The sequence below is a fragment of the Mauremys mutica genome, chromosome 1 (assembly GCF_020497125.1).
Source record: "Mauremys mutica isolate MM-2020 ecotype Southern chromosome 1, ASM2049712v1, whole genome shotgun sequence".
Classification (NCBI taxonomy): domain Eukaryota; kingdom Metazoa; phylum Chordata; order Testudines; family Geoemydidae; genus Mauremys; species Mauremys mutica.
The window spans coordinates 26,282,036-26,297,593 of record NC_059072.1 but is presented as its reverse complement, the minus strand read 5'-3'; the positions used below and the strand labels follow the sequence as shown (position 1 = coordinate 26,297,593).

At 40.2% G+C, this 15,558-nt stretch overlaps 1 protein-coding gene across 1 annotated transcript in view; it reads left to right on the top strand.

Annotated features, from left to right (window-relative positions):
- Positions 1 to 15,558, top strand: part of RELN (reelin) — a 473,567-nt gene that overhangs the window by 237,648 nt on the left and 220,361 nt on the right. The window contains exon 9 of the mRNA XM_045031243.1: positions 13,819 to 13,915. Within this exon, the coding sequence (XP_044887178.1) occupies positions 13,819 to 13,915 (97 nt within the window). The remainder of the gene's footprint in view (positions 1 to 13,818; positions 13,916 to 15,558) is intronic.

Here is a 15,558-nt window from a genome sequence, read left to right as displayed (position 1 = left end):
TGCCAATATAAAAAAATGTTGCCACTTTTTTCTCTTGTACAGTTCTAGCACCTCAGCAGGATGTGGTAGAAAACTGAAATTTGGCAGAGATATCTTTCAGTGGGCTGATAAAAATCATTTTTGATTTGGCAGAGTTATAAGTGTTTTAAAATTGTACAACATCCATAAACACCGGGATTTCTTTATCCTAAACCAACACTTCTCAAACTGTGAGTCGGGGCCCCAAAGTAGGTCGCAAATCCATTTTAATGGGATCACAAGGGCTGGCTTAGACTTGGTGGGGCCTGAAGCCGGGGCCTGAGCCCCACCGCCTGAGGCCAAAGCTGAAGCCTGAGAGCTTAGGCGCTAGGTGGTGGGGCTTAGGTTACAGGCCCACTGCCTGGGGCTGAACTCCTTGGGCTTTGGCTTTGAACCCCCACCCAAGGCGGTGGGGCTTGGGCGGGCTCAGACTTTGGTCGTCCCTCCTGAGCTCACGTAGTAATTTTTGTTGTCAGAAAGAGGTCACAGTGTAATGAAGTGAGAACCCCTGTTCTAAACTAATACCCTGTCAAGGTTCCACTTGAATTTCATGTGTGCGTCTGTAAATTGAGTGGAAATTCTCACTCAGTATGTGATTTTATGGTATTCTATAGGCTCTGTGCATATGTGTGTGTCAAAAAATAGAGTGGAATTTCATTTTTAATGTATAGGTGTCTCCAAGCAGGGGTGCTGGAACAGGGATGCCAAGGGCCATGGCCTTTCCACTTTTGAAAGTGGATGGGCCTGGACCCTCCACTTTTCAACACGGGCCTGGCCCGCTGCCCCTCCACTTCCCCCTAAGGCCCCGCCCAGTGGTGAGCTGGAGCAGGTTCCCACAGGTTCTCAAGAACCGGTTGCTAAAATTAGACCTCCGTGGAGAACCGGTTATTAAAGGGCCAGGAGGTGGGCAAAGAACTCTGGTCCGTGGGCCGGACCATCCTGTTGCTCCCAGGATTCCCAGCTGGGGAGGCTGAGGCTCCCCCGGCCCATCCCCCGCTTCCCCCCAGCTGCAGCGTGGCCAGCCGCCGGCACCAGCTGGGCAGCTCAGCTGGGCAGCTCAGCTGAGCTCCAGAGACGTCCTGCTGCCACTTTTTGAATGGCCCAGCAAGGTGTGTGTGGAGGGGGCTGCTGCAAGCTCCAGGGCTGGCCAGAGGGGAGGGGAGGGGGCAAGTGGGGCAATTGGCCCAGGCCCTGCAGGGGCCTCCAGCCCCACAAGGATGTCTCCCCTGGCCCCTCTCCCGCTCCCTCCCTTCACCTTAAATCAGAACTTTTTATAGGGAACCGGTTGTTAAGATTTTGGCAGCTCATCACTGGCCCCGCCCCCTGCCCAAGCTGGAAGCTGGAGCCTGGCCTCGGTAAGAGCATCCCAGGGAGCCCGGGTAACTATGGGGAGCCAGGAACCCTCAACCTGCCTGGGGTGGGAGGGCCCAAGAGCAGCCTTCAGGCTGTGTCCCTTCCCCAGGGACTCTCACCCGGGCAGATGGAGCTTGCGGCTTCCCACAGCAACCTGGGCAGCTCTTACAATGGCCTGGCTCTGGCCTTTTGGTCCCTGAAGCCCCGTCCCCAAGCCAGCCCAGAAGCTGGAGCTGGGGCAGGGCAAGAGCCATGCAGGCAGCTGTGGGGAGCCGTGGATCCTCCACCTGCCCTGAGCAAGGGGTCCAGGTGGTGGGGACATGGGCTGGGGGCTGCTCTCAGCGCCCCCTCTCCCCCACCCAGACAGGAGTGAAGGGGCCCAGGCTCCCCAGCCCAACTCCGGCTTCTGGCTTCTCCGGGGCGGGCCTCGGGGGGGGGGGAGAGGAGGGATGGGGTGGGGCCATGGAGGGGGCAGGGACTCATGGCATCCCCCACTTTTAGGAAGAATCCATAACCTGAGTGGAAATTCTCACTCAGTATGTGAATTTATGGTATTCTATAGGCCCTGTGCATATGTGTGTGATGTCTCCAAGAGCCTCCAGTTGGATCCCTTTAATATTTTCATTTCAAGCTTGTATTGCAAGTCTTTGACTAGTTAAGAATAGAGGTAACTCTCCAATATTCTACAGATTCCTTTTTGAGCACTAAGAGAGGCTACCTTGCTACATTTGATACCAAAATTCACAACTGTAAAAGAGTGGGTGCAAATCAGACAATCCAGTGGAGTTATGCTGTCTGTAAAAATCCAGTGATTGGGCCACCAAGATCATGTAAGAAATTATCTTAAACTTGGCCATAGCGATGGATAGTAAGTTTTCAGAATTTAAATATGTCTTCAGTCTTCCCTTGACCAGCAAACTGAAAGGGTACATGGATTTCAGAATCCATCTACAGCAGTAGAACAAAGAGTAGAAAGCATCTGAATCAACTCAAACATATGTCTGCAGCTCCTGGAAAATAAAATAGAGCCGCCAACTCAGTATAAAACTCTTGGGTCTACCTAAAGGAATGGAAAACCTCCATCCAGTTAACTTTTTTTCCTGAATGGATTTTAAAACTATTAGAACTACAGATAAAAGAAAATAAGATAAAAATAGAGATATCCCATTGCGTGCTACAATAAGTGGCTTTCTCCTTGAGCCTACAAGTCCACTCAGTCCTACTTATTGTTCAGCCAATCACTCAGATAAACAAGTCTGTTCACATTTGCAGGAGATAATGCTGCCAGCTTCTTATTTACAATGTCACCTGAAAGTGAGAACAAGCATTCTCATGGCACTGTTATAGCTGACATCGCAAGATATTTACGTGCCAGGTGCACTAAAGATTCATATGTCCCTTCCTGTTTCAACCACCATTCCAGGGGAAATGCATCCATGCTGATGATGGGTTCTGCTTGATAACAATCCAAAGCAGAGAGGAACAACGCATGTTCATTTTCATCATCTGAGTCAGATGCCACCACCAGAAGGTTGATTTTCTTTTTTAGTGGTTCAGGTTCTGTAGTTTCTGCATCTGAGTATTGCTCTTTTAAGACTTCTGAAAACATGCTCCACACCCTGTCCCTCTCAGATTTTGGAAGGCACTTCAGATTCTTAAACCTTGGGTCAAGTGCCGTAGCTATCTTTAGAAATCTCACATTGGTACCTTCTTTGCATTTTGTGAAATCTGCAGTGAAAGTGTTCTTAAAATGAACATGTGCTGGATCATCATCCAAGACTGCTATAACATGAAATATATGGTAGAATGTGGGTAAAACAGAGCAGAGGACATACAATTTTCCCCCAAATACTTCAGTCACAAATTTAATTAATGTATTTTTTTAACGAGTGTCATCAGCATGGAAGCATGTCCTCTGGAATGATGGCTGAAGCATGAAGAGGCATATGAATGTTTACCATATCTGGCACGTAAATACATTGTAATGCTAGCTACAACAGTGCCATGTGATGCCTGTTCTCACTTTCTGGTGTCATTGTTAATAAGGAGAGGGCAGCATCATCTCCTGTAAATGTAAACAAACTTGTTTGTCTTAGTGATTGGCTGAACGAGAAGTAGGACTGAGTGGACTTGTAGGCTCTGAAGTTTTACATTGTTTTGTTTTTGAGTGCAGATATGTAACAAAAAAATCTACATTTGTAAGTTGCACTTCTATGACAAAGAGATTTCACTATAGTACTTGCACTATTTCTTTTGTTTATTATTTGTACAGTGCAAATATTTGTAATAAAAAATAATATATACTTTGATTTCCATTACAACACAGAATACAGTATATATGAAAATGTAGAAAAGCATCCAAAATATTAAATACATTTCAGTTAGTATTCTATTGTTTAACAGTGCAATTTAAACTGTGATTAATCGTGATTAACTTTTTTAATTGTGATTAATTTTTTGAGTTAATTGCGTGAGTTAACTGTGATTAATTGACAGCGCTACTAACTAGTCTACCTCACTTTGCCCTCAGAAGTATATTATATACACTCTTAGTGTGTTTAAGAACCTGGTTAAATTTGGAAGTATCGTTTAATTATTCATCTGGCAACAGACACATTACCCAATAGCTGACCTGTTGGAGAAAGTAACATTATATATAAGTGAGCCTGTTTTGACAAGAATTCATTGGCTACAGACAGGAAGCAAAATGCAACCTCCTAACTCATCTCTTTTAGGAGTACTGGAACAATGTGTATAGAGCCCTTGAACCAAACTGTAAGCCCTGTATATAATGGAAACCACTTCAAGCCAAGGAGTTCATCCGCACCCCCAGTACCCCTAGTTCCAGCACTTATGATCTCTTTTGCATTCTTTAAAATTCTGGATATTGAATGCTAAGGTCATTAAGCACTTGGTAACTTGTCACAAAGTTCTCTCTTTAAGAAAGATAAAGTGTATATCATTGCAATTCAAGAAACCCATCTACATATCTCTGACACAATAGGCTGAAGAGAGATTGGATGGGACAATTATTTGCTGCATCCTATGCATCTCAAATGGGTGTAGCTATATTAGTACGTAAAAACTTGCTCCTTGGTCTTACTTCAGCATTACAGAAGAGAGAGGATGTTACATTCTGGCTTTCTCACACATTTCTGGTAATAACATGAATAGCTGAGGCATACAAGTTTTCCCCCACCCCTAATAAATCTCTCAATTTCTATCAGATGTATTTACCAATTACTCATCTTCCAAACAATTATTTTTCTTATGGGAGATTTAATGCTGTGCTAAAATCAAACTTAGATACAACTATCCCCAATTTCCAGACTAAAACAAAAATCTAAAATTTTCAGTTCTCTGTTTATAGAACAAGATGTAGTTGCCCTCTGGGGAAATGTAAAACCAAATGGTAAAGATTTTACTTTCCATTCCAAAATTCATGGTTCTCATATAGAACAGATCTGAATCTCACTAAAGTTGAAACACCCTTTAAATATTTAGTTTCTAGAATAGGTCTAGTACTCAGATCGCACACAGAATGTGTCTGGCTAGAAGCATGAGATGTCAAAGACCAGACACCCGTGTGAGAAAGTCCCTTCTTGGTGCTAAAACAAAAAAGCAATTCTTCAATTTATCAATGGACATATGCAACAATATTTTGAAATAAATGACAATGGAACAGCCTACTCACTCAGGTTTTTGTGGGAGGCAAAAGAGCTCTATAGCAGAGCAATTAGTCTTGGAAAAGAAAAGAAAATATCTTCAGTAACTGACAATTGGTGCTTCCCAAGAAGCAAAAGCTTAAGTTTAAGAGGTTGCAACTTGACCACATTATCACACTGAGAACACAAGTAGGTCTCTCATATGCCCAAAAATATAAAGTCAGGCATATGTTTAAGACATGTATCCTTATACCTACAGCTCTAAGCGAAGACAATAAAAGAAGTTATAACAAAGCAACGGAAGGCACATTTTTAAGTTCTACAAAACCTTTTTTTCCTGTTCAACAATACATAAGTGTTTGTCTCCCATGTTTAAGAAGGATGAGTTAAAACTGGAACGGGTACAAAGAAGGGCCACTAGAATGATCCGAGGAATGGAAGGCCTGTCGTTTGAAAGGAGACTTGAGGAGCTCGGTTTGTTTTCCTTAACCAAAAGAAGGATAAGGGGAGATATGATTGCACTCTTTAAATATATCAGAGGGATAAACACCAGGGAAGGAGAGGAATTATTTCAGCTCAGTGCTAATGTAGACACGAGGACAAACGGATATAAATTGTCAGTCAGGAAATTTAGGCTTGAAATTAGATGAAGGTTTCTAACCATCAGGGGAGTGCAATACTGGAACAGCCTACCGAGGGAAACAGAAGGGGCGAAGGACCTCCATGACTTTAAGATTAAGCTAGATAAGTTTATGCAGGAGATGGTATAATAGGATAACGGGCTTAGTCAATAGGTCAATTAAGTGCCAGACTGGTAAATAGTACAATGGGTCAATGATATGATATTCTTAACCTTTTTCCAGAGGGTATGGCTGGAGAGTCTTGCCCGCATGCTCGGGGTTCAGCTGACCGCCATATTTGGGGTCGGGAAGGAATTTTCCTCCAGGGCAGATTGGCAGTGTCCCTGGAGGTTTTTCGCCTTCCTCCGAAGCATGGGGCAGGGGTCGCTTGCTAAAGGAGTGGGTAGATCGGCTTATGTGGCCTGCATCTTGCAGGAGGTCAGACTAGATGATCATAATGGTCCCTTCTGATCTTGAATTCTATGATTCTATGATTCTAAGTGTTTGTTTGTTTGTTTTTAACAACCTCAAAATCTTGCAGGTTACTAAGAAAGAAAATCACAACTTGAAGCAGAGATAATGAGGCAAAAGTTAAAGTGCTGTTGGGACCTTTCATATGGTAAATCTCCAGAACAGGACAGCTTTGGTAGTGAATTCTACAATTTTTTTCCAGGAGCTTCTAGCACCCAGTACACAATATTTCATCACTCTCATGACCAGCTAAAATTGCCTATTTCTCCCTCAAAGCTAGTATAACCAGACATCTGAAAAAAGGTAAAAATCCAAAGATTGTATGCCATAACAGTCAATAACATTCATCAATCTGGAGAATAAAAAACAAGCAGAAGTATTACTAAACTAGCTATTATTATTCTGACCCATACTAATTCACACTACCCAATCTGGCCTTATTCCATCGAAAGCCACAAACCATAATACTCAGCAAACATTAATCATCATTCATCACATTAACCAGATGAATAAAAGCAGTCTAGCATTAGATACAGAGAAGGCATGTGAAGGGTTCTTTTGGAGCCTCACCATCAAACTGCTCTACAATTTTCCATGGGCATTCCTTTATTTGAGCAACAGCACCCCATTAGAATTTTTTTTCTTGAAGACCATCACAAGATACCTCTTCTGTTTTCTCTATCCATTGAGCCACTTGCAAGTGGCTATCAAGGGATTCTCTAGAGGTTCAAGGCACCACAATCCATGACAAAGCACAAAATATCTATCTCCTCACAGTTGACATCTTGCTTTATCTCTGTGAAACACAAGCTTCCAATCAATGCTGTGAAGAAGTCTTAGAGGCCAACAGCACTGTATCTGGATTTTGTATAAATTTGACACACTCCAAAGCAATGGCCTAAGAAGACGTTAATTATTTTTCCCTGCCAGTTATCCCCTGGGGGAATCAAATAGCTGGAGGTGAAAATCTCACAAAGTTTCACTGAATTAACAATGCTAAATCTGCAGCTTCTCAAGAACTTCAAAAATGGCATAACTTACCATCATCTGTGTTTGACTGATAACAATTAACATTCTTCACTGAGTGCTGTACTTCCTTCGAGTCCTCCCAGTACTTTATCCACAGCAATTTCATATGGCATTGGAAGAAACCAAATTCACATTATTCAAGCTCCAGACACAAAGACCAAGAGTGGTATTTAACTTCCCCCATCCCCAGTTGGAAACTCTATAACTGTGTGTTCGAGTTTGATATGTTTGGTTACATTTTACAAACCCCCCAAAACAGCCCCAATGTGACAAAACATGGAAGCAGGTTAAAAAAAGGGAGAGAGAGCATTCTTTCCAGTCTGATTTAGGGAGAACACAGTCTACAAATAAGACAACTGGGCACTTGGGGTAGTGCCAACATTTTCATTGCCTCCTGGATATGCTGACTACCAGGTTTTCCTCTAGGACAGGAAGACACTAACTTTAAAAGATAGGAAGGAAACCAACTGTCCACCACAGGAGACTTTTTCAAGGACATAACTTGCTAAATACATGGATAGTTCTGTACTGGAATAAACTTCCAAGGGAGGTGGTGGAATCCCTGTCACTGGAGGTTTTTAAGAATAGATTAGACAGGGATGGTCTAGTTATACTTGATTTGCCTCAGTGCATGGGGCTGGACTTAATGACTTCTCAAAGGTCCTTTACAGCTCTACAGTTCTAAGATTCTATGATTGCTGAACTTTGAACAGCTCAAAATTAAATTTAATCTACCTTCTCAGGATTTCTATATGTACTTATATGTTTAGATATTTCCTGTACACTGTTACAAAAGGAAAGACTCCACAATTGGGGAAGAACCAATTAGAAGAAACAAATGGTATCCTAATTTAATTAAATACATATCTCTGCTGTGCAAAGTCTTAGATGATGAATACTTGCAAGTGTATGCCCTAATTTCTATATCCAGGACCTTGAGATATTACAATTCCTCTCACAAGTAATCCATGGAAGAAAGAACTTAAATACTCCCTGGAAATTTGTGCTGCTCTAGTAGACAAAGCTGCTTGAAGGCTAAATAGCTACCTGGGGATTCCTCTGATTTAAGAGGCATGGTGCTAACATAGCTGGCTCAGTGCTGGCCCTCTCCCTGCCTGGGAGAAGGAAAGGAAGCCTGGTTGGAATATGGCTGCATTTCCATGAGCTCCAGCTGTCAGAATGGGCCCTCAGTAGCCATTGCAGCTTGGTTCAGTTTAGAGCAGCCCTTCTTTCCAAGAAATTTACCTTTGGGTAGAAATTGCACATAGACAATTGCAGCCCAAAACTTAGCATTTCAAAGTGTGTGTGTGTGAAAATGAGGTTTTTAATGGAAACTGTTTGGCAGCCATCCACTACCAGTGATCAATTTAATATTATAATCTTAAATATTTTTTTAGAATGAGCTACTTCAGCCTCAATCAATAACAATTTATGAAACATATTTGCAGGACTGGGGAATGGTTTTAAGGCCAAATAAAAAAAGAGTATCTAAAATAAAGTAATGACCCTCTTAAAACCAAACCTGATATCAGAAATTTGTTTTTTTTTAATAAGCCAAGGCAAATTTAAAAAAAAGGTATGTTAAAACTCTTAAGGGTAATTTTCAATCTGGGTTGGGCTTATTTACTTATCCATGAAGCTTGACCTCCATTGCAGCCAGTGATAGTTGCACCATTTTGAAAATATCTCTGTGAGGATTGTTTCTCTTCACTGCAGTTTTTTTAATGCATTTTACAAATCTACAGATTTTGGATAAAGACACATGGTAAGTACATTGTTGTAAAGAAAGAAAAATATAGTATAAGGAAAGGCTAGGGGAAAGGTTGGTTGTGTATGTGAGGGGAATAGAGTATTCATTTTTGGACAAACAGAGAATTATTTCCAGTTGACCAGAGGAAGATATCAGCCTTTGGAATTGAAAAATAAAATACTTGCTATTAGAAAGTCAGTTTTTGCTATCAGTAACTACACCATAGTATCAGAGATTCTGCAAAACTATACTTGATTAGGAAATAACTGGTGTCTTACATCCTGTAGTGTGGTAATTTGGTTAATGTTGGCTTTTTTAAAACAACCACTGTATATGGTTTATTACCTGTTTGCATGGCTTATACAAAAGCAGGATATTCTTGAATTAAATTGTACAATATCCAGAGTCCTTTAGTAAATGACATCATTCAGTGGATTTTACCTAGTCCCCTAGATTCTCTACTATAGAGGGCACTGGGACTGAAGATTTATAGTGTATATCCTGCCCTTTCTTCTCTGCTTGAAACTGACAAACTGTTTATTACCATCTCTGGAAGCAGTCTGAAGGACATTTTCATTCCCCCTTCCTCCAGAGATTCTGCCTTCAATCTCTGTTTCTCTATTACTTGAATAAAAATTCTCATATATGTTTAAACAAAGTCAAGATATATTTTTGTATCTAGATAAATAAATGCAGATATCAAACTTGCAGGTTTCCAAAAGTGTCTTCAGTAATCCTGAATAGCTTGCTTTATCGATTGACTTTTCATAATATTTAAATAAACACAGTTGTGTGCAATTGTGTTCCTATTGTAGTTAACCCTTCAAGACTATGCCAAGAATAGCAAATAACTAGTATTTCAGATATCCTGTATGATAATTGTTGATAATTTACTTTTAAATTTTAGAGTTAATTTAATAGGATTGAAGACATAAACCATGGGTTCTCAAACTGGGGGTTGTGACCCCTCAGGGGAACGCAAGTGTATTATGTGGGGGGTTGCGAGCTGTCAGCCTTCACCCCCAAACCCTGCTTTGCCTCCAGCATTTATAATAGTGTTAAATATTTAAAAATTGGTTTTTAATTTATGAGCAGGGAGTCACACTCATAAGCTTGCTGTGTGAAAGGGGTCACCAATACAAAAGTTGGAGAACCTTCAAGATGTTGAGCACTCTCAGCTCCCATTCATACCAACAAATTATTAATATATGCAAGAGTTATGGCTGAAAGTCACTTCTGCGTAGCGGGTGACCACAAGGTCCAGGCACCATTTAGTAAACAATAACAGGGCTCAAGTAGCACTGAATAATGCCTGGGCCTTGTGCTGACCTTCTTCACGGGGATTAATATCACCTTCCCTTTCAGTACAACCTACACAGCAAAAACAAAAACAAAAATACCCCTCCAGCAGTGAGTCTCAGAGCACAGGTCCACTGATTGGGGCTTATGCCCTGGGGCTAAAAATAGCAGTGCTGACATTCAGGCTCAAGCTGGAGCCTGGGCTCTGAGAGGTGATAAGTAGCAGTTTTAGAGCCCGGGCTCCAGCCTGAGCCCAAACATCTATAATGCTATTTTTAGCCCATAGCACAAGCTTTGTATGGCCAAGTCAGTTGGCCCAAGGCTCTAAAGGAACATCTGCACTGCAATAAAACACCTGTGGCTGGCCGGGTCAGCTGACTTGGGGTCCCGGGGCTCAGGTTGTGGGGCTATACAATTGAAGTGTTCATGTTTGAGTTCAGGTTGGAGCCAAGCCTGAAGGGCTACACTGCAATTTTATCACCTGGTAGCCTGAGCCCTGTAACCCCGAGTCAGCTGACCCAAGCCAGCTGCAGGTGTTTTATTGCAATGTAGACATACCTTGAAACGTGCTGCCACAGAGTTTTTGTTGTTTGATTTGCTCCGTAAATGTACCCTTTGTGAGTAAGGGTTTGCAGAACTGGGCCCTTAGGTTATAAAGGATCTGATTTTCTTATTTGGGGTTTGAGAAAAGAATGTATATAAAAAGAAGTTGAACATTAATGAAAGCATAATTATTGGTCATCAAAACATCTTTGCTGCATATGCTGGTCTTGTTGACTTTCCCAATCTTAATTTGTCCTGTCTCGTTTATTAGAACTGAAAAACCTCTCTCTTTCCCTTATCACCCCTCCTCTATGGCTCTCTTTATACAATAACAAAAGTGAAGCACCTTATCTGCCTTGCACAGACCCTTCCCAGTGCTTCCATTTCTTTCAGGAATTAAGTGATATCATTAGACAGTTACGTGAGATATGCAGGTTTCTCAGGTAACATTTTTCATTTTTACAGAATTGTTAGACAATCTACATTTCCTGCAGTGACCCTTCCCACTTTGCTTTATATTTATGAAACAGAATCTTTCCCACTTGCATTTTTTTCAGTGGCGTAGTTTGATTTGTTTTGTTTTTTGAAAAGTCCAACACATAAAGCAGACTTTAACAATAGTTGGAATTATGCAAAGATCATTTCCTTAGGTCTATTTTACTGGATATCTTTATCATGTATGCACTTCTTCCTTCTCCTTTTTCTACACATCAAACTCAATAACACTGCAGTTTGGCCTGTCAGCCTCTTGCCAGCTTTGGTGATTATAAACTAGTTGAAGTTCATTGGTTTTGAACTGAATTCCTCTGAAATAAAATAAATGAGTATGATTAAAGTTTTGAACCCCTAAGTGATACAAATGTAAGAGCCAACAACAGATGCCCATTCAGTAAAGCAGACTATCCCAGCAGATGGGTACAAATTAAACATTTTTTTACTTCATTTGTTTTTAAAACAGTAGGGGAAAATTGCCACGTCGGTCAAAATAAACAACAGACAGTTGCTTTCTAGCCATTTTGGAGTACGAGGTGGCAACTTGGCTCTGCAACATTAATTATTTTCAGCCTTGTTGCAGTAGTACCCATACCAAGCTGGCTGAACATGTTCAGCATAGTTGTAGTGGTTTAAAACTTTACTATGGTTTTCATAGTAATGATTTAACAATTTAATAAAAAATATTGGTATGAGAAAGAAATACACTGGATAATTTCAAAGACACTCAAAAGAGTCTGGGAGCAATCCTCCACCACCCCCCCCCCCCCCGCGCCGGAAGTTGATGGCAAAATTCCCATTGACTTCCGTGGAGCTAGGACTTCACCCTCCGATTTCCCTTCTGGAATCGGGTGTGGTCTAGGTCTTAAGATATAGTCCAGATTTGAAAATCAAGATACTTTGGATTCTGTGTTCCCAGTTCTACCACTGAATTGCAGGGAAAGTAAATTTGTGGCCTGAGTTACTGTTTATTTGAATGAGAGTGCTTGGTACGTTCTAAAATCAGGCCATTTATTTAGGTGCCTAAGTATAGTTTCAGGTGTCTTAGTGTTAGGCAGCCATGTCTGAAAATGTTGGCATTCTCTGTGCAGCAATTTACTGCTCTGTACATTATCACCTACATGCTTACCTACAAAGCCCTAAATAGTTTGGAATCTTCCTATGTTGTGTATTTGGTTGTCATGGGTTTTGTTACTATGGCAACTGAGTTAGACTATTAAGGGATAGCTCAGCCGGTTTCAACCGGCTGAGTGAGCTCTCTGTATATCTGTAAATAAAATGGAGGTTTTGGTTAGCTGCCTGCTCTCTGGCCTCAAGTGATTGCTTCCTACATCGGCTGCCCCAAGGATATAACATCCTACCTACCTACCATGTCTGTCTTCATGTGATTCTATGGCAGCTGTGATCAGAGGAAGCACTCAACAGGGAGTCCCTTTTCTTTAAAATGATGTCTGAAGCTTTTTTTATAGGAGATGGTCCTCCCCTTTTGTAACTTACTCTTCATTGTTGGTACAAAATAGCCAAAACTTTGGCCTACAGAGCACACAGCAAGATTCATCTGGTTTTTTGATCTGCTTTTTTGTTTTGTTTGGTTTGGTTTGTTGTTTTTTGGTTTTTTTGCGGGGGGGTATGTATGTGTGATTGTGGTTAGTTAAGTTGTACATCATAATTATGTTCTGGAGAAGGTGACATGTTGTTGTTGAATTTGATTACCTGGCTGGATGTTTATTGCATTATGTTGGTTGAATTTGGGGGTTCGGTTTTTGTTATTTTGATTGTTCTGTAATAAATTTTTATATTTATTTTGTGTCATCTCCTAGAGATGCCCATTGAGAAATCATAAATAAATAAATATATTAACCTACCTTGCAGGAGTGTCATAGGACTTAATTAATTCACATTTTTTAAGTAAAATACTTTCTGATTCCCAGATCAGTGACAAAAGTTTGTTATTTGTAAGCTTTAGTGAGCTTACGCTATGATTTCTCATTTTCATTTTCCTTGTATAGACTTAAAAATCTCTTTTTAATATAACAATACTACAAAGTTGCTTTTAGGATTGGTTTTTAATTTTTCTTGACATTCTGCAGCATTTTTATTCTTTATAGTTGCTATAGTACATTTCCCTCTTAGAGAACTCAAGGAATTTTGCATATATTTTTCTAACATTTAGTATATTTTGTTTCATGTATTATTCTTTGGGTCTAAAGCAGCCTTTTAATGTTCCCCCTTAAAAAGTGATGTGTGAATTAGTCTCTAATATTTAGGTTTTGTTTCAACATAACACATGCATTTTTTTTTTGCAAGGGGTCTGTTCGGTAATTTATTTTGGGTTCCCATGGGAAATTTACAGCAGATTACACTGCAGTGTTGTGCTTTATCATTTCTGCGTTATTTCTGACTCAAAGCATGCATTATTTTCAGCAACAGATCACAGGAATTTTTTTCATCAATCAAAGAATTTAAAATATGGAAAAGTGATATTGGTGACAAGGGCTTCGTCAGAAGCTGCTGTTATTGAAGGATAATGTATTGCTTCGTTGTGTTATAACACATTTAATTGTATTGCTCTTCACAGGTTCAGGTTCATGTCGCTTTAGTTACACAGATCCCAGCATCATTGTGTCCTATACCAGGAATAACTCTGCAGATTGGATTCAGCTGGAGAAAATTAGGTTTGTAATATTTAAAAAAAAAAACATGTTAATGCATTTTGACCCAGAGACATTTTCTCCATTTTCATTACTCATCATTTTGTTTTCTTTAAATTTTTACTTAAATGTTTTTATCTATTGATTTGGGTGGTTAATGTGTCCGTTCTCCCTATTTTAGATGCCTTAAAAACAAGGGGTGAAATCCTGGCCCCACTGAAAGCAAGGACAAAACTCCATTGACTACAATGGGGCAGGATTTCACCCAAGGACTTTTAAAAGAATGGGTTTCTTCCTGAGGGAGAATGGATTAACTTGTGTTACAGGCCTGGGAATCAGGATATCTGGGTTCTATTCCTGGTTCTGTTGAAGACTTCCTATGTGCCCCTAAGTAAATCATTTAACTTCTCTGTTCCTCAGGAAGAGTCTGATCCAAAGCTGGCTGAATGGGTAACCAAAATCAGTTTGCTTTGGATCAGGCCCTAGAACGTGAGTAACACTTCCTTCATGCACAGGTGTGTTGTAAGGCTTAATATTGTACATTAATATTTGTAAGGTGTCTAAATACTACATTGAGGAGAATGCAGCGGAAATTCCCATAGAGATTTCTTCTTTAATGTTAAAAAGCCAGTACGTTCCACTTTTTATCCGTGTTTTTATCAATATTAATGCATTCATTCAAAAGTTAGTGAAGATAATGAAAAAATTAAAACAAAGTATAAATTGATTAAAGCAAAAATGAAATAGGTTCTCTATTATATGCACTGACACTTTTACCAGTGCTCCACCAAAGAATGAAAAATGGTCTTTTCATGGCTGTTTTATTACAAACCAAAACTAGCATTGGTTTGCATTTTAGTACCACTTTAATCTCAGCAGGAACAATAATTTCCAGCATGGCAGGTTAGTACTTCACTAGAATAAAATGTTCAATAAAAATATTTTATGGTTTGATAAGAAGACGGCTTCTAACATTGTCATAATATCAAAATTATGGTAAATTATGCCATGTTTTTAAATAAATAGGTTTACATTAAAGTATAAAGGGTTTTGAATGAGGATTTAAAAATATTTTACTGTAATCTCCATACCTTTAAATTGAGACTCAATATAAGCTTTGAATTTTTGCAAGAGGCAGAGCAAGCACTTTAAAAAGTAGTATTGGGAAATGTACTGTATACATTAACTCCTGCCTTGTTCATTTCAATAGTACTGCTGGGGAAACAAGATACAAGATTTTGCAGCTTGTCTATTGTGTCCTCCCTAAGGCCAGAATCTGCCACCCTTACCTATCTTGAGTAGTACGTTTACTACACAAGTAGTCCACTTGGGCAAAGTTTCATACCCTTGTGATTACTCAGAGTAAGGTGGTATTCAGCAGTGGTGAGTGTGCCAGAGTCTGTTCCTAAGATATCTGACATCAGCTCCACACTCTCCTGCGCCTGATGGGCAAGATTCTTATCTCATTGGCAACAGAGTAACTCCAATGAGACCAGTAGGTCTGATTACCATCTGACACAGGTATGAATCATTCATTGAGGTCACTCATGTTACTCCAGATTAACTACCCAAAACATTGCTAATGCAGGTATGATTGCCAGACCCCAGGCCCCTTCAGAATGTCAAATTCAGCTACACTCAAACCTCTGAAAACCAGGAAATACAAA